The sequence below is a fragment of the Merops nubicus genome, unplaced genomic scaffold (genome assembly GCF_000691845.1).
Source record: "Merops nubicus isolate BGI_N331 unplaced genomic scaffold, ASM69184v1 scaffold15564, whole genome shotgun sequence".
Classification (NCBI taxonomy): Eukaryota; Metazoa; Chordata; class Aves; order Coraciiformes; family Meropidae; genus Merops; species Merops nubicus.
Window position 1 is genome coordinate 1 of NW_008602393.1, and position 19,164 is coordinate 19,164.

The 19,164-nt window shown below is 49.8% G+C and overlaps 1 protein-coding gene across 1 annotated transcript; it reads right to left on the minus strand.

The window, feature by feature from the left end:
• Positions 1-6,237: 6,237 nt before the first annotated feature.
• Positions 6,238-18,116, minus strand: PLA2G12B (phospholipase A2, group XIIB). The gene is made up of 4 exons (XM_008938350.1): positions 17,882-18,116; positions 11,624-11,712; positions 9,973-10,138; positions 6,238-6,356 (listed from the first exon to the last, which is right to left on the minus strand). Exons 1-4 carry the CDS (start codon positions 18,114-18,116, stop codon positions 6,238-6,240), a joined length of 609 nt encoding a protein of 202 aa, XP_008936598.1.
• Between the last annotated feature and the right edge of the window lie 1,048 nt (positions 18,117-19,164).

Below are 19,164 nucleotides of genomic sequence, written 5' to 3' on the forward strand. Positions count from 1 at the left end.
GTGCGCAGGGCGGCGGCGGTGGAGGAGAAGGGGAACCGGGAGGAGGAGGAACCTGGTCACACGGCCAACCACGTCCTGACGGGCGGCCCCATCAGAATTGACTTTGAGGATTAATGCACACCCACTGGAACAGCATCTCTGCCTGGAACCAGCCTTCCTTATCAATGCCTTCTGTCTTGGTCGTTTGAGAAGTAAGAGTGGTCTGACAAAGCCATACCTGAACCTCAGGACTTATCTCCCTAACCGTGTGATGATTGTTTGTGAAGTATGTTGGGCACATGAGGCAGCCTTCTGAGTGCAACCTGGACTGCAGAACAATCTGGTTTCACCTCCCTTTCTTCCCCAAAACCCTTCGGTTGAAGGGAACCTGTCACTTTGCAGCCCTGAAACGTTACCTGACTTTGTCCTTGTCCTCCTACATCCCCCTTCAGGCTCCGCAGGACTGTTGGTCCTTCACTAAACACGTGTTATCCAAGCCCTTCTTTCCTCACACAGTACAAGTATCAGTAGCATAGCTGAACATGTTTGCTCTGTGGTTCTGTGAATGATGCTGAAGCTTTCAGATATGCTGAAGTTTTGGATGGCAGTTGATAAAAACATGTATAAAATATATATATTGTAACATGTAAGTTCCTTGGAGCTATAAAACTGTTGTTACTACAGGCAGCTAAATCTCAGATCTATCACAGGCACATTTAAATGTTATTTTTATGTAGTATAAGGTATTTAATAGAACCCAATTTTCTAGTGTCTTCTGATACTTAACAGTGTTTCCTTTTATATTCAGCATATCATTTTGTCCCTCTTCTCTCCCCACCAAAACTGTGGTACCCTTCATAAGTGCTGTAGCACCTTGATTGTAAGAAAAAGTCCATTAAACATCTATAAACACCCTCCCCAAAACGTGCTACTCCCAAGTCTTTGTAAGTTATCTTGCATTCCCTTGGTCTGGAGAGGCCGTGGCTCTGACAAAGGGATTAGAGGAATGCACATTTAAGGATTTATAGCAGTCATTTGTAATGTGGGCAGTTCTTGGAGCAGAGTTGTCCCCAGTGAGCCTGGTGACAGGAGACGTGGCAGCATTGTTTGAGTGACTGTGTGAATTTGCAGTCTCCTGGTGGCTGAGAGCTAAGGACACAATTACTAGTGATGGTGGTGTCATCGTGCCCATGAGGAATCCCTTTGGGCCGTCAAGCTCCTTGCAAAGAAAATGCAGTGGACAATCAGCTCAGGCCTCTCTGGGCTTCATTCTGGAGCAGGAGCACTGTGTGGTGAAGTAGAAATGTGAGGTGAGAGGAAAGAGGCACAGCAAACAGTGAAGGACAAAGTAGGAAAGGCAAGGTTGGAGGGTGAGAGGGGAAGGATCCAACTCCACTGTTGGCTGTGGCATCACAGTGCAATCATGAGAATCACAGAATTGTTTTGGCTGGCAGAGACCTTCAAGATTATCAGGTGCAACCAGTAACCCAGCACTGCCAGGTCACCACTAACCCATGTCCCTCAGCACCACATCTCCATGGCTTTTCAATCCCTCCAGGGATGGGGACTCCACTACTGCCCCTGGACAGCCTGCTCCAGGGCTTGACAATGTTTTTGGGGAAGACATTTTTCCTCATGTCCAAGCCACTTCAGGCTGTTTCCTCTTGTCCTATTCACCTTGTTCCTTGGGAGAACAGATTGACCCCCACCTGGCTCCAGCCTCTTTTCAGGGAGTCGTTGAAAGTGAAGAGGTCTCCCCTGAGACTCCTTTTCTCCAGGCTCAACAACTCCAGGTCCTTCAGCTGCTCCTCACCAGACTTGGGCTCTAGCCCCTTCCCTAGCTTTGTTGCCCTTCTCTGGACATGCTCCAGCCCCTCAAGGTCCTTCTTGGAGTGAGGGGCCCAAAACTGAACCCAGGATTCAAGGGATGACCTCCCCAGTGCTGAGTCCAGGGGCATGATCCCTGCCCTCGTCCTGCTGGCCACACTAGTGCTGATCCAAGCCAGGCTGCTGGTGGCCTTGTTGACCACCTGGGCACACACTGACTCATCTTCAGCTGGCTGTCAGCCAATACCCCCAGGTCCTTTTGCACCAGGCAGCTTTCCAGACACTTTTTTTGCAGAGGTTTTCTGCAAGATGCATCACAGTGTGGAGCTCTGTCCTGTGTGTTGAAGGTGTGCTGAAGTCCCCCTAGCCTGAAGTACTTGTTTTCTTCTTTGACTGAAAGCAGTCAAATTGCTGCCAAAGCCAAAATTTGTTGCTGCTCTCAAATAGATGGAGAGTCCTTTTGAAGGGACCATTTGGGAGAAGGTCACAAATCACCTCAGCAGCATTGCATTTCACAGATTTATTTCTTTTGGTGAGTGAGGTTCTAGTGAGGAGTGAGGCATTTGATGAGCTGGAACTTTCATGATTTTTCTAAATGGCTTCACGGTTGCTTTTCCAATTTGGGAATATGTGTGTGCACACCTGTGCATTAGAACAAGTGAAAGTACTTCTGTGATGATAAGTAGGTGGAAGTGGAAAGACACTTTTCATATGTTATCTAACTATATGTGAAAGAAAAATAGATTAAACAGCCCCCCCTTCTTGCATGGCTCCACATCTCCTGGTTCTGCTGATTCACGTCTGCATTAGGACCACATGGGCAATTTCATATTGTCACTTCTTTGTTCAGGCAGCCCCTGCTAAATATACTTGTTTTGATAAAACAAGAGCTGGGAAATGAAATTAATTAGCTGGTGCCTTCTGGAGAGGCAACTGTTTGTGTGAAATGAACGTGGGGGTGGTGGTGGAGGGGTTTGTTTCCTGGCTTATTTCAGTTATTTGTGTACATTATGGCTTTTTCCTGACAAATTCATATGAAGCAGCCTTTCCGCTCCGCAGCTTTGTGGTTAAATCATCTGGAGGAGTAATGAGGAGGAAGCGCTTGGGATCTGTGTGCAGTCTGGGAAGGTGTTTAGTTTGCCCTGCAAACAGGAGAGTAGGTCTACTATCTGCCACTGCCCTGTGGCCATTCCTCCTCTGAAGTGGAGGGGATGCCTCCTAGGTACAAACAAAGCCATTTTTCAAACTCTTTTAGCTCTCCTCAGTTTACCTCTTGCTTCCATCTGTCATCTTTGTCAGCATGGAGATGAAATCAAAAGCCAAATGCATCTGAGAGCCAAGATATTTGTCTGTTTAATTTAATCTGCCATGCCACAGAGTGGAAGCAAAAAATGCTGCACAAGCAGGTGCTGCACGTGGAAGAAGGCAACGTACCCAACCAGTGTTCCTGAAGGTCTGACCAGTGCTGCCAACTGTACTTCAAAATCCAAGCTGCATTGGTGCTGCCCAACATGTGCAGTCAGTGTTCTGGTTGGTGCCACCTCTTCCTCCTTAGGATGTAAAATGAATAGGACAAGAGGAAGCAGCCTCAAGTTGTTCCAGGGCAGGTTTAGGTTGGCCATGAGGAAAAATGTCTTCCCTGCAAGGGTTCTCCAGGCCTGGCCCAGGCTGCCCAGGGCAGTGGTGGAGTCCCCATCCCTGGAGGGGCTTCAGAGCTGTGGAGATGTGGTGCTGAGGGACATGGGTTAGTGGTGCCCTGGCAGTGCTGGGTTACAGGTTGGACTCGATGATCTTAAAGGTCTCTTCCAGTGAAAATGATTCTATGATTCTATAAATGTTTGAACGTTGGATGTCCAGGAGTAAACACTTATTACCCACCGTCCTAGACCCTAAAAAGGTCATCAGTGGAAATACAGAGATTGCTGTTTGGGGAACCATCACTGGGAGAGGGCACACTGGTCAAATGGCTTAAACATAAGCAAGAGCTGCAAATAATCCTGCTGATACATGGAAGAAACAGGAAGCCATTTGTTGAGCGCAGTGTTTGTCTTCCTGTTCCAAGAAGGGCAGAAGTGAAGGAGACCCAAGGTTTGCACGTTGACTTGGAGAGTCCTGTGATCAGCTGCTTGCTTCAGTGGCTGCACTGCAGGAGCAGCGTGGAGGTGAAATAATTTTTAGTTAGGATGTGGAAGTTTTGTTGTAGTTCATGCACTGGTTTCCAGCTACACAGAGTTATCTGGTGGTTTTCTTGAGTCACTGCCATCGCTCGAAGGTTCAAAAGTTTGATTTTGCAGCTCAAAGTAAAGCTACTTGTGGGGTTTTTCAGATTACCACATCTCAACTTGGTAGTGAAAAATGCACATATTCAGTACCTGCCCTGCGTGCAGCAGTCTCTAGTGTTTTGGGATGAAGGGTGGTCAGAAAGCATGAAGAAATTATGATTTATATTAGCAGTGTCTCCAATGCATCAGTGTCTGGAGAGAAATTTTGTTCAGAGCCCTTCTATTTCTCCAGTGTATACTGTCATCTGTCATCAGTTGCTTGGCTTGGCTTTAATCTGTTATCGCTTGAACTGTAAAATGCTTTAAGACATCAGATGCAGGAGGGACTGTTGAGGCGTTTAGCAGGTGCACTGCAGCTTGTCTCGTGCAGGCACGCTTCGCTTCCAAACTCAGCTACTGAGCACAGACAAGAATAGATTTTTTTTTTAATTTTGTCATTTAATCCTAAGAGTATGCTCACATTTAACACTGGCAACAGGCACCATTACACCAACAAAAGACAAAGTTTGGGAAACATCTAGAACGAGGGAAGTTTCCTTCCCATCCCTAGCCAAAAATACATGTTTCTTAGGTAATTAAGCTTGTCCAGCTTCATACTCTGATAGACAGACACAGCAACAAACCTTGGCAACGTGGTGTTCACTCTCCAGTGGCATTAGCACAGCTTGGGAGAGGATGTCATTGCATCTGGTCGGTGCAAAGTCAAGTCTTCTGTTATGGAGGACATCCCAGTACGCCTCACGCGGTCGCTTCCATTTTCCTGCTTTAATACCAGTGAGCTCTTGTTTCAGTCTGTCTGAGGCCAGGTGAATGTCTCATTGCTGTTGACTGTAAAGCAAAGATGACTGGCAAGAACAGGAATATGGGGCTTAGATAATTTATAGCTCCATGCCTACATTTAAACACAAACTAGAAGAAAAGTAACAAAGACAGACTGCCCATTCTTGTTAAATCACCTCCCTGTAGCCTTCACTTCTCTGTGGCAGATGGAAGAACATAACCATAAATATATTTGCAGAAAACACTGAAGTATTTATGCTGAAGTAGCAACTTCTCCTCAACAAGAAACACAGATGAGAGCTGCCTGCAAATTTTAGATGTGGATGAAATCCCATATACTGCTTTAAGTTCTCATTTTGCATGCAGTGAAAGCTCCCGATAGCAGATGGAAGCACTAACCCCATTTTAGAAAGAACGCTGTCGAAGGCTGTGGATCACTCATGTCCCTGCCCTGCAGAGATAAGTCTCCAGGACTGTGACTATCTCATGCAAGGCAACTGTGAGCCTCCTGTTTCCTTCCTGCAAAAGATGGAGGTGAATGCTCAGGCATTTTGTGTGAAAAGGGATCCTAACTAAGATATAGGAGGAAAATAGCGCTGCATCACGCTGCAAAAGAAAAGCAGCTTCTTCTCCTGAGAGGGCTGTGATTTCCCATCTCAGATGCAATGGGCTTTGGTCCAAACCCTTCTTCTCCCCAAATATGAATTGTGCCTGTATTGCAAACACTTAAAAATCTTCTCATACTTATAAATCCCTGGATGTTTTAAATTGTTTCAGGATCCACCAAGTATTTAAATAAGCAGGGTTGTCAGGGTGTGTAATGATGGATAGAAAATGTCAGGGATGGGTGTGAGCAACATACTGAAAGCAAATTACCCCTCTTCAGTCTGACACCAGGGGTGGAAAAATGTAAATAGTGCATCCATGGACTGGGATTTTCAGGGGCTGCAGAAACTTAATGCCTTACACTGCAGATTAGAGAGTTACGGGGAGGGGGGAGCTAATACACACGTGTCTAAGGCAGACAGACAAGTAAAACCCCTCGTTTTATAACCAGCTCTGCATCCTGCTTGCCTGTCCTGATCAGTCTGCAAAGAAAATTGGCATTGGATCATTCAGGCTGATGGACTTGGAAGGGGATATGGCTGTTGAACTGCACCTGTGGTGGACAGCAGGAGTCCCTGCCCTGTATCCACAGGCTACCTCCCCTTTCGCAGCCCTCTGCCCAAAAGCTGTCGTCGATGTGTAGTGCTTGGCCCGGGTCCACCCGTCCCGTGCTAGGCCAGAGGGCTGACAGAAATCACTGTGCTGAGTGTGGTGCTGGAGAGGGGACGCTTGGCAGCAGGCTTGTGGAGGCTTCTGCTCCTCCTCACAGTTCGTCTCGTTCTTCCTCGCTGCAAATGCAGGCGCTCCGCTGGCTGTTCATGAAGGGCCGGCAGCCCAGGGTCCACACGGCGTTGAACACTGTGTCTGCCACGGATTCACAGGCTGTGGGGGATGTAGAGATCAGGCAGGTGAGGAACAGGCACTTTGGGGTGTCTGAGGGCTGAGTGGCAGCACCCTAGCCTGAGCCCTGCAATGACTTGTGTGGCATTTGCAGCTGGAAGTGTTGGCTGTCATATTCTCTCTGGGTATTGTGGTTTTGTAAATCCAGAGGGTCCCTTCTGCTGAACTTGGGGCTCTTTTCTCCCCGTGGTGTCACCAGTTTCTTTGCAACCTAACTCGCCACCTTTCTTGCCCCTCTTGATTTTCTCATTTCTCTCACTGGGGCACTGTTTACCAAGCAGATTCCCCAGAAGACCTCCACAGTACTGTCTTCCTGGCTTCCTCTCAGTTTCACCTAAAGCCGACACTAACCAACTTTTTCTGCTTTTGGGGAGTTACTGTGCCAGCTGCCAGCATGAGAAATCCTACTGTGGCTGCAACCACAGAGCTATTAATATAGTCTGCTTGACTATTAGCTCCTCCTCTTAGAACTACAGAATCATTTAGGTTGGAAGAGACCCTTAAGATCATTGAGTCCAACCATTAACCCAGCACTGCCAGGTCACCACTAAACCATGTCCCTCAGCACCACATCTCCACAGCTTTGAAATCCCTCCAGAGATGGGGACTCCATCACTGCCCTGAGCAGCTTCTTCCAGGCTTTAACAGCCCTTTCAAGGAAGACATTTTTCCTCATGTCCAACCTAAACCTCCCCAGGTGCAACTTGAGGCTGTTTCCTCTTGTCCTATATCCCCAAAACACAACCTGAATCTGCTTGTCAATAAATATATAGGTTAATATCAGGTCTTTTAGGTTTATTCACTGGTACCAATACTGACTGCTGTATACATAATAGATTTTGGAAAGCCCTGTCTTTGGGATTGTTTCCTCCCATCTCAGCCTCCTGGAGCACTTCACTCTGCTACTTTAGGATTCTGCTCAGTTGGCAGATGTTGGAGAGGCTGTGCTGAGTCAGTGGGAAAACCAAGGCTTTGGGCAACTGGTGCTGCTGCAGCTGGGATGTTTGTTGCCCATGAAGGGAGTGCAGCTGCTCTTCCCCTGCCTGCTTTCTCTGGATCCCTGGTGACTCAGTGGAAAGGATCATAGAATAGAATCATAGAATATTTTGGGTTGAAGGGACCTTTAAAGGTCGTCCAGTCCAACCTCTCTGAAGTGAGCAGGGACAGCTTCAGCTAGAACAGGTTGCTCAGAGCTCCGTCCAACCTCACCTGGAATGTTTTCAGGGATAGGTCTTCTACCACCTCTCTGGGCAACCTGGGCCAGGGTCTTACCACCCTCAGTGTAAACAAAACACCAACTTCCTTCTCTCTAGTTGAAATCTCTCCTCTTTTAGTTGAAAAAAATTTTTTCCTTCTCTGTGGTCTAAATCCTTCCCTCATTTAGTTTCAGACTATCACCCCTTGTCCTGTCTCAACAGGCCCTGCTAGATGGTCTGTCCCATTCTTTCTGATAAGCCCCCTTTAAGTACTGAAAGGTTTCACTAAGGGCTCCCTGGAGCCTTCTCTTCTCCAGGCTGAACAAGCCCAACTCTCTCAGCCTGGCCTCCCAGCAGAGAGGTTCTAGCCCTTGGGCCATTTTTGTGGCCCTCCTCAGGATCTGTTTGAGAATCCCAGGTAAGGGCTGGGCTGGCAGTGGCAGAGGAGTACTGGGTGACAGGAGCTGCTCAGAGGAGATCTGAGGACCGGGAGAGGCAGGCATAGAGCTCGAGGGAAGAGCAAGGTGGGGAGAGGGTGGCTCAGATGTGTTAGCAAATAACCCATGCCTCCTGTGGCAACCAGGACAGAGATGCTGGAGGAATCTAGTCCTGCTTAACTATAGGTGGATGTGGCTTGGCTCAGCCAGGGAGTGTGGGCTCTGCTCCAATTTAACTCCCTAGGTTCTCTCTGTTTGTTTCACAGCTGCAGGCAGAAAGGGAAAAAAAAAAAAAAAAAAAGGAATCTGAAAGCTTGCCAGGTGAGAATCTGAAGAGATAGGAAGAGGTTGACTGCCTGAGGACCTGTAGATAAGGATGACCATGACAGATTGGCTGTATTTGGACTGTAGCACTTATATCTCAGTCCACATCTTTGTTTTCTCTCCCTGGCATGGACACATATCTGTGCCACTGTAGAAAGCCATCTGCACTAGCCCTGGTGTCATGTGGACTTGCCCATGTGTCCTAATCGGGCTGCACCTTTGGAAAACAAATTTATGTTTAACTGCATTTCACAGCAGGGCATGTTGGGGTGAACCCAGAGGGGCTGGCCACCACTGCCTGTGAGGAACTTAGCAGCACCCCCAGTTCCATTTGGCTTTGGGAATGGGCTGGGTCTCAAAGGCTCTGCCAGCTTTTCAGGCCTGCCTTACAGGCAATGGGGAGGCTTTGAAGTGACCTCAGGAGGAGCAGCCTCGGGGAGGCTTTCCTGCCACAGCTGACCTCTGGTAGTGGTAATGTAGATGTTTCTCCTTCCTCATACAGTGCAGAGGTGCTTGATGTTGGCACAAGGGATCAAGGGACAGCCTCGGGCTCTCGCATGTGTAACCCTCACAGAGGTTACCAAAGAGAACAAGTCTTATGAGAAGCACCTGAGGGAACCGGGCTTGTTGAGCCTGGAGAAAAGGAGGCTCAGGGGAGACCTCGCTCTCGACAACTCCCTGAAATTAGGTTGGAGCCAGGTGGGGTTGGTCTCTTCTAAGAAACAAATGATAGAAGAGGAAAAGGCCTCAAGTTGCACCAGGAGAGGTTTAGGTTTGGTATAAGGAAAAACGTCTTCCCCAAAAGGGCTGCCAAGGCCTGTCCCAGGCTGTCCAGGGTAGGGGTAGAGTCCCCATCCCTGGAAGGATTGAAAAGTTGTGTAGATATGGTGCTGAGGGACGTGGTTTCGTGGTGCCCTGGCAGTGCTGGGTTAACTGTTGGACTCGATGAGCTTAAGGGTCTTTTCCGACCTAAACAACTTTATGATTCTAAATGCAGCCTGTACCAAAAAGCTCTTCTCAAGCTTGTGGGTTGAGGCTTTTAAAATTAGGCGAAACCAGGGCAGCTCTTGAGCTGCTGACACATCACTAGAACTTTGTCAGCAGAGGGGCTTCTGAGCAACCTAGATCTCCCTGTAACGGCTCAGCCACCACCCACACTGTGGTGTGTCCCTGCACCATAGTAATCTCTTATCTGTGACCCAGGTCCTGGAGAGCCTCTGTCCTTGGCTCTCCCAGTTTGTTGGCCCTTGGCCATGTACAGGTCTCCATGTGTGGCTTACTGGCTCTGGAAGGCTTTTTGGTCTCCTGGGAAGGTGTTTGAACTCTCAGGGAGGGCATCCAAGGGTTGAAGGAATTGCTTCTAGGGTGTTGTTGTTGTTGTTTCTTTCCACATGTGTTTTGTAATGTTTTCCAAATGTAAATAGTTCTCGGTCTCCAGTCTTGGGACAGAAATGTGCGTGGAGGAGGCTGATCTCAGAGCTCTCACTGATCTCTGACCCACTTGTGACAAGTGCAGGACAGAAGTACTGCTCCCTACTCAGATTTTCGCTTCTTTTGGTAAGGAAAGGGCTCCCTGCCCCTCCTCTCCCCTCGCCACCATCGCTTGTTTGCCCCCCAGGGGATGCCAGCCAGGAAGCCTACCTTCCACCTTGGAGACGAACCCGAGGCTGCGCTTGAGGTCGGAGCAGATGGAGTGGAGGCACCAGCGGAACTTGGCATCACAGCGGTATTTGTTGGCCCCGCAGGTGTCATAACAAATGTCCAGCTGGTTACAGCACTTGGTCATGGCAGGGATGCCCAGATCTAGCTGGGGAGAGAGAGAGGAGTGTCTCTTGGCCTCGGACTCAAACAACCACAACTGGGTGAGGTGCTGCAGAGCCCAGCTGGCTCCTTTTCCAGAAGCTCCCCCTGATAGCTGGGGCAGCAGGAGGGAACACACGCTTCTCTCTCACCATCTGAAGAAAGTGGTGACAGTAATGTAGGTCCACTGCAAGGCAGACCACGTTTCCTTCTCTCTTCTCTGCCTACCTCTGGCAGAGAGAGGGGAAACAGCCTCTCCACAACCTTTTGGTAGTTCTCATTCATCAGAGCTCACTGGAGAGCTTCCTGTCCTTGCTATCCCCCTTTCTCTCTCCTCCTTTTCTCACAACCTTGACAAGTCCTGCTTCTTGGCCTCATAAATCTGCTATAAGTGCTATTAAAGCCCTGTTTCTCAGGGATGCACTCGTGAGGCCAAGGACAAATACAGCTTGGTCAGGGGAGTTCAGCTCACTTGGGGGTAAACCGCAAGTTTAGCTAATAATCTTGGGGGCAGAAGGCTTGTCTCCTGGAGAGACTGGACTCATTAGCTTGCTACAAATTTTGCTCTTTTTGGTCTTTATCATGTAATATTTAGGAGGTGAATTGTTTCTTCACTGCATTCACAACCGCCTGCATAAGGAGGAGGTACTTCAGAAATACCCCCAAGGTTTGCCATGAAATGTGGTTTAAGGAACTAATCTAACATGAAAAATGGGCTGTAAAGAGAGGGTTTTTCAGAGCAGGAATCTGCCTAATTGCTGCAGAATTCATGCACAGCAGTAAAACATGAGCTAAATAGTAATTCCTGCTCTTAGAGCCTCCTGGGAGTGCTTTTTCTAGTGATTCCAATATGATTTCCTTAATCGTCTTTGAAATAACAAGCAGTTGTGGTATTAGAGACTGCAGGTTTATGCTGGTGCTTGGCAGAGACCGAAAGCATGGGAGGGGAGGGGGGCCAGGTGTGGACAGTGCATCCAGGTATTGCTGTGTCTCTGAGGTGCCCATGGCTGGACATGGTCCCTGCCCTATCACAAGGGCATGGGATCATTTCAGGGCCTTGATAAAAAGACTTTTCTCCTTACTGGTGCTCTGCTTGGTCAGGTATCCCTTTTTCTTCTTCTATTGCTCAGGAAACTTTCTCTTTTTGTTCCTACCAAGACAACCAGAGCAACAGGCCAGTCCTTTGTGAGTGTAACTCCTGTCTATGTGACTCCTATTGCACTGCCACCAGCAGCTGAGAGTTAAATGCCCCCCTGACTGACAGTAAGTGAAGCCGTGTCTTCTGGCAATTCCAGGCAGACAGCTCAACCCCTAACACCACATCAGTGACATTTCCTCCCTTTTCCAGAGCTCTGGCTTCATCTGTGGTGAGAAGCCACCACACAGTCACTACATAGGACAGCCTAAGCCTTTTCCCTCCCCAAAATTATTAGCTGGTTACTGGGATTACAGAATGGCATCATTTGAGCATGGTGGGTGTGGCAGTACATACACTTTCGGGTACCTTGAGCCCCAGAAAATAGGAGCTACAGCCGTTGGGTTCTTGGGGTTTGTAGTGAGGTCGCGGCATTGGAGCTTTCCCTGAGAAAGAAAGGGAGAATGTTAGGAAGGGTCCATCTTCCCAAAAAGCACCAAAAAGCAAGGAATGGCTTTGGTCTGCATCCCAAACACTTCATTCTCCTCCAGGAGATGCCAGGAGTGAAGGGCAGGTACCAGAGCTGGCTGAGACACTGGCCCTGCTCTCAGCTCAGTCCTGTTGAGGCTCTACAGCTTGGTTTAGCTGGCACCTCCTCTGGCACAGCTATGGGAGCACTGTGCTGTGTGTGAGCTGGGTCCCCAGTGACTCCCTAATGGTTAAGCTGGTCTGAACCCAGTCACTAGGTCTAGGACTCTTCCCGGCTCTTACAAATGGGCAAGTCCCTCTTTGGAGCATGGGGTTTTGCAGCTGAGCAGCCCTCTCTGCCTCAGACCTCCCACATCTCCAAGGAGCTTTTTCACGGGCCTCGAGAGAGCTCTGCACAGCTGGGATCACCCAGCTGGCTTTTTAATTCCCCCAAGAAACTACTGCCTAAACTAGTAGCTCAGCAAGGGAACCTCTTTCCATCCCCAGTTCATTCTCAGAGTGTTCATGTGCTGCAGGTCTCCAAAAAATTGTTCTAGACCTTGCATTGTCTGATCTTGCACTGAGCAAGCAGTCTTCCTGGTCCATTTTCTGCATGTAGTGATGCACTGCCACAGTTCACAAGTAGCTTCTATTCCTTTATCTCGGCACTCCCTTAGTGAGTTTATTAATATACACACAGGAGCAAGAGTTTCCTCTGTGAGTAATTATTTAGCTAATATAGAAAAAGTCCAGGAGATAATCAACTAACAGTAGCTTCAGCAGCGATTTAATCTGTTTAACTTTGCTTTGAAGGTGTGCAAACCCTCCTGTCTGCCTGCCAGCTCGTGCTGGGGCTTTGTGTGCAGCTGACAGAGGGCTCTGGCTGTGAGGGGTGGAAACTGTCCATGTGTCCAGGTGCTGGAGCACATCCAAAGAAGGGCAACAATGCTGTGGAAGGATCTAGAGCACAAGTCTGGTGAGAAGTGGCTGAGGGGCCTGGGGGTGTTGAGCCTGGAGAAAAGGAGGCTCAGGAAACTTGGCTTTCAACAGCTCCCTGAAAGGAGGTTGGATCCAGGTGGGGGTCTGTCTCTTCTCCCGAGGAACACGGTGAATAGGACGAGAGAAAATGGCCTCAAGTTGCACTAGGGAAGGTGTAGATTGGACATGAAGAAAAATGTCTCCCCTGAAAGGGTAGACTTTCCATTAAAGGGTAGGTCTGGCTCAGGCTGCACAGGGCAGTGGTGGAGTCCCCATCCCTGGAGGGGTTTCAAAGCTGTGGAGATGTGGTGCTGAGGGACATGGGTTAGTGGCGACCTGGCAGCGCTGGAGGAACAGTTGGATTCAATGATCTCAAGGTCTTTTCCAACCTAAATGATTCTATGAAAGAGATCTGTCTCACCCTCTTTCTCTCATCTCTACCTCAACCTCCATCTCTATCTAACCTAATACCTCCTTTTTGGGGACAAGTCACCATGTGGCTTCTGTGCCTTCACCCCACTGTGCAAGGGACTTGTTTATGGGAGAGCATTCTCCCCTGGAGAAGCTGTGGAGACCGCCCCCCTGGAGTTGGGTTTCTCTGTACTGTCCTTTGATGTGTGTTCAGGGTTTGTTCTGCTTCTGTCCCAGCTGGGTTTATAAAAGGGACTCCAAAGCAGAGTGAGGTGTTAAAACAAGACATTTGAACCCTGCTCTGGGAAAACTTTGTAAGATGTTTGAAGGCTCCAACAAAAACATGTGCGAGCTGAGCCTTCTCCAAGTCCATCACCTCTAAGTTTCTGCTTCCCTGAGCACCACTAGAGAATTTATGTAGACAGAAAATAGATCTAATTCAGTCCCTCAGGCAGGGTTGGGTTCTTTCAAAATCCATTGGCACTGCTTTATTCTTGTCAGCACTGCTAAACATTTAAGACATTTCCCCTTTTTTTTTCTGTCAAGGTACCAGTGGTTAATTTAGCCATAAGTCTACTATGCTCTGGAGAAGACCTCAGAGCCAAATGCCTCAAAAGGTCTTACGTAGGAATGTTCCCAGCACCTTCTAAATTAAAAATTGCTAGAGCAGTTTTGTGTAAACAACAGATTTGCAACAAATAAACAACAAACTGAAATGCTGCCCAGCTGTGAGATGCCTATAGCCTATTTTCTCTAACCCTGCACTGTGGATTTAGCTGTCTGCAAGCCAAGATAAGGCTCTCTAGCTGACATTGCCACCAGGTGATGGTATTTGTGTGGGGAGCTGTTTCTCAATACAGCAGCTACTACTGTGTTTCTACCTTTTTGGGCCTTTTTGAAGAGATCAAGTCAGCTTCATGTTCCAGATGTCATTTTCTAGTGCAGAGAGCATTGTTATTTTGAGTGGGTAGAGCCAAGTTAACAATAGACAAAGAGCCCAAATCAGCTGGTTGCAGCACACCATCATTAAGGGATTATCTTCACATCAAAACATAACTCAAGTCCATTGTGGTGTGCAAGGGTAGCTTCTGAGTTCACAACATGTTGCACATGACACTATTCAGGTGGTTATGCTAGAGAAAAAAAGGAATTATTTCTATATATGGGCTGAATCTACAACCCAAGGCCCTCAGGCAATGCAATGAGAGGAGAGCTGCACCCAGGACTCAGTGCAATTCACAGCCTAGTTGCTCTTTTGGAAGGGGATGAGGATTTGGATTCAAAGTTCAAAATTTGAGGTGAATTTTGCAGTATGGGGTCAAATTTTAATGACGTGCTTGTAATACTGATGGTAAGTTATGTTCCTGCAGCACATTGTCAATTAATGGGCAAGTCAGAGTAGGAGTGAGATTGTTTGGGGATATGGAGATAATTGTGTTTCCAGAGAAAACCTTCCATTAAGCTGAAGATGCAGCTATTATAACGTCTTAGAAGATTGTCCTGGGGAAACAATATCTCACATGAGAATTTGATCAACAAAACATTAAACTGCCTTCAAGGTGAGCCCTTGTAGGAAACCTGCCCCCCCCCAGCCCCCCCCCGAAACACAAAGCTTAGTCATTTGTACCGTGCACCTTTGTGAACTCTTTCTCAGCTAGATAAAGTCCAAGACACCACAATTAACCTCTCTCTCACATCTTGTCTTCTACCTAACAGGAAACCAAAAGCACAGCAGAAACAACAGGCGTTGCTGACTCTACATGAGCATCAGCCCAGTCCTCTCATTGTCATTTATTGCTTGCCTATCTCCACAGGCAGGCCTGTGGCAGGGGACAGGACTCGGTGGGTCACACGGGCTGCTCTGCTGGCTGTTTCACAAGGGGCCTTGCTGCAGGGCATCACTCTGGAGAGGAACCAGCAGACAGCTGCCAGCACAACAGGACCTGCCCAGCAGCACTCCGAGGAGCGATGCTGATGTGTGGAAGCACAGCACTGCTGAGGCAGCCTGTTCATCAGAAGAAAATACACTTCAGAGCACTGCCTTGTTGGCATGGCCTCAGAGGGGAACTGAAGTCGAGTTCCTAATGGGAAGTGAGTTTCCCCAATGCATTTTAATATCTCTGGGCTGTTGTAGCTATGCCAAGGGACTGGGAAACAGCCAGCTGGCTGGGACGGCTGCTGGCGATGCGGGAGGTCTCAGACACTGTGGTACTGCAACGCTGTCTTTCTGGGTAAATAGATGGTCTTGGGGCTCCTTGCTGGCTTGAGTGGTCCATTGTTATTTCTCTGCTCCAGGCAAGCAGGTTTTGAGCAGATGTTGCCCATATTTACCACAGCCTTTTAGCGCTGTGTTGGAGAGCCTGACTTAGAAGGCTCTTTTCCCCCAGCCTGGATGTGCCTGCTCATCTTAAACCCCTCAGGAGCAAATTGTTGAGCAAAACTTTGAAGCCATGCCTGGCCAGACAGCTGAAGGAAGCCATCAAGGGATTTGCTCCCAGTTCAGGCTGTTTCACCCCTCCCCGAGCTACCCATAGAGATGATGTAAGGAGGAGGAAATTTAGCCAGCAAATGCTAGTGTAACCCTAACGTCCTGATTTAAGGGAGTAACCCATCAAGTTCGTTGTTCTCAGACCTAGCTAGCTGCTGGAAAATCAAGAGGAGAGTCTTGCAGCCAGAACAGCCAAGTGCGGTGTGCTCAGATGTGAAGACGGGTGTGGCAATCACAGGTGAGTCCTGACCTTTATCGTGGTGAAATAAGCTATTATTTGGATCTCATGGCTGAAATCAAGGTCAGTAGAAGGTGGCATTTTTGCTTTGTGCCTGGGGAAAAAGCAATCGGACCCTGATTCAGCAGCAAAATGGTAAAGATGGGTTGTGTTCATTCTTCTGGGCACGGGCTGAATGTGCCCATCCCCTCCACTCATTGTTTGCAATGTCTGTGCTGAAGGGCAGCATGAACACACAGTCTTGGGAGGGTCCAGCAAAACCCTTGGAAGTGCGTGGGCAGCGTTTCAGTAGTTCCCTCCTTCAGCCAGTGATGTACGAGTTGTTCAGCAGAGGACAGGGTAGTGATGGGCTTGCTTGTTTTCCTTTCTAGGTAAAACATTTCCCTGGTAAGAGGCAGGATGCTGCTGGGGAGCATGCCAGCGTTTGCACTGCTCTGTGGAAGTGTTCTTCCCCCTGCCCAGAGCACAGGGACAGGGAGAGCCACAGCCTCGAGATGTGCCCAAGAAAGGCAACTTCTCTGGGACTTGGTGAGTCCTGAAACTCCCTGTTTCAGGGACCTTCAGCTTGCCCAGTGTGCTTCGATCTCAGCCACGTTTTGCCCACTGCCAGGGTTTTCAGTCACTGCATCAAGGGCTAGTCCCTTCTGCTCTGGATTTGGGGCGTGGTGCAGACCTAGAAGGAGGTTGTCACATGTGGTTTGGGACTGCAGGACTGTGGCCCCAGGGATGAACTGCCTGACAGGCAAGGGGCTGGCTCCTTTGTGCTGGGGTGATGCTGTGGTGTGCAGGGGGGTTCTTCTGCCACCAGTGGGTCCCACAGAGCAACCATGACCCTACTGAGCTGGTGAGTGGGGGCAGCCCTAGCCGGGGAGTGCCTTGAGCTGCGGGACCAGTGCCACTGTGGGGCTGAGGGGATGGGCTGAGATGCTGAGCTCTCCCTGCAGGTCTGTGGGGCTAAGGTGTCTGGCTTACTGTCCCCTGTTTGCTGGTAGCATGGGGGGTGGGGAGCAGAGCTGGCAGGAGCAGAACAGATGCACAGTATTTAAAACAGGGTGCATACAGAGCTGATGGGCTCCCTCCAAAGCATGGAGTCCATGTCTGTGAAAACCAAAGTGCAGGGAAGGAGGGGTTGAAAACACCCCTGTGCTCACAAGCGTCTTGCCCAGGGACATGGGATGAGGCTGGAGGGCAAAAGGCTGTTGGACAGTTGTGGACGGGCAGGCTGAGGTGCTAGGTAGGGGACAGCTCTTGCTGTGGGGACAGTTGTTGGAGGCTGGAGAGAGGACACGGTCTGTAGGTAACCTCCTGGCTATTGACAAACAGGTTGTTGCAGCCTCTGCTGGGTGGTGCTGCCTATGCCTCTGCCTGCCCAGCACCCCCAGACCTGCACCTCTGCCCTGCCCATGCTGCTTCTGCCCTGCTATCCCCGAGTTGTCACTGCCTTCGTTCTGCCCCTGGCAGAAACCAAATTCATCCTTTTTTGGGAAAACGCTCTAAAGTCCAAGGCAAGCAGCAGCAGCAGCAGCAGCCTCATTCCTGCCTTGAGTACTAAAGGTTCCTCAGTGGTGACAGCACGTCTCATTCACCTTCCTCTTATCTCCACTCCTCCAGCCCACATTATTGACCAACTCGCAACTGCTGAATAACAACGCTCCGAAGGTTGCTGAGATTGGCAATACTGACAACCCCTCCTGAGTTCAGGCTGCTTGTCCTCCCTGCCGGGGCCTCACTGCCCCCAGGGCTCCAGCCTGGTTACCTGTGTGTCCTTCCTCTAAAACCTGTGTCCTCTCCTCTTGTCCCCCAGCACACAGCACAGCGGCTTCAAGATGGGGCTGCTTGTGGTGAGAGGGGAAGTCGAGGGTTTGTTGTCCCTGTGCTGGCACTAGCAGGGAAGCTGTGGCTCTCTGCAGTGACCGTTCTGTGCCAAGGAGGAGCTGGTTGTAGTGTCAGGGGAGTGCTGCAGGTTTCAGCATGAGAGGGAGAGAGGGGAAAGGGCAGGAGAGAGGAGCCAGCAGGAGTAAGGATCACTTACCATATCGACACCGGTACTGACAAACGCCGTTTTTCCCCCCAAGCAGTTCCAAGAAGGAGTCGAAGTAGCTGTTAACGGTTTCGAAGCCATCCCGGATGGCCCCGATGCCCCACTCTGAATAAGATGACTCTGCTGGAGGAGCTTGGCGGGCAGCGTTCTCCTGCGTCGTGTCCTCCGCACAGCGCCCTAGGCCCACGGTCAGGCACAGAACCGCCGCCTCCACGAGCAGCCGCATGCTGCAGCCCGGATCCAGGCCCCGGGTCCCGGCCCAGGCAGATGTGGCGGCGGGGAGGAGAGGGAGCGAGCTGTGGTGTGCAGGAGGCAGGCAGCCACCCCCTCCCCTGGACTTTAGACGCTGAGCTGCCGAGGGAGCCGGCGTGAGGTCACTGCAGTCAGAGTGCAAAGTGCAGCGTGGAGATTTGGGCCGAGCTCGTCACGCGGAGGAGCGCCGGGGTTCGGGTGTGCACAGGCCTGCTGGCACGGGCACCAGGGACCCGGGTTCCCCAGGAGGCACTGACTGCTCCTGGGGCTGCTGAGCGGCGCCGGGCTGCCCAGGCTGTGTGGCACACGGGAGACCCTCTGACCCAGGGGTGTGCCCAGGGCAGAAAAGGGTGAAAGAGAGCCCCGTGTCCTGCTCTGCTATGGCTGGAGGGGGCTGTTGGGCCTTGCAGGGATTGATCCAGAAGCTACGAGTGGTTTGGGTTTAAAAATGCTGCATTCATAGAATCATAGAATTGTTCAGTTGGAAGAGAGCTTTTGGGTTATCAAGTCCAACTGTTAGCCCAGCACTGCCAGGTCACCATGTCCCTCAGCACCACATCTCCACGGCTTTTCAGTCCCTCCAAGGATGGGGACTCCACCACTGCCCTGAGCAGCCTCTTCCAGGCTTTGACAGCCCTTTCAAGGAAGACATATTTCCTCATGTCCAACCTACACCTTCCCTGGATGCAAGTTGAGGCTGTTCCCTGTTGTCCTATCACTTGTTACCTAGGAGAAGAGCCCGACCGCCACCTGATTGCAGCCTCCTGACAGGGAGTTGTTGAGAGCCAGAAGGTCTCCCCTGAGCCTCCTTTGCTCCAGGTTCAACAACCCCAAGTCCCTCAGCCACTTTTCACATGCCTTGTGCTCTAGGCCCTTCAGGGCAATCCCGTGGCATGTCTCCTCCAGTTAAAGGACTGGTGACATCAGTGAGTATTTGCCTTCGATGGGACTCCTGAGGGCTGGTGTTGGATGGTTGTTACAGCTTTCGTGTAATGCCAGCACTGCTGAATTAAACATGTCGT

What these genes read in the sequence shown, in the direction of transcription:
- PLA2G12B (XM_008938350.1), bottom strand. Translation starts at nt 18,116, where the DNA reads ATGCGGCTGCTCGTGGAGGCGGCGGTTCTGTGCCTGACCGTGGGCCTA. An exon ending in TCAGTACCGGTGTCGATATG is followed by an intron (nt 11,713 to 17,881) that starts GTAAGTGATCCT and finishes TTTCTTTCTCAG; the next exon opens with GGAAAGCTCCAATGCCGCGA. An exon ending in GTTCGTCTCCAAGGTGGAAG is followed by an intron (nt 6,357 to 9,972) that starts GTAGGCTTCCTG and finishes CATCCCCCACAG; the next exon opens with CCTGTGAATCCGTGGCAGAC.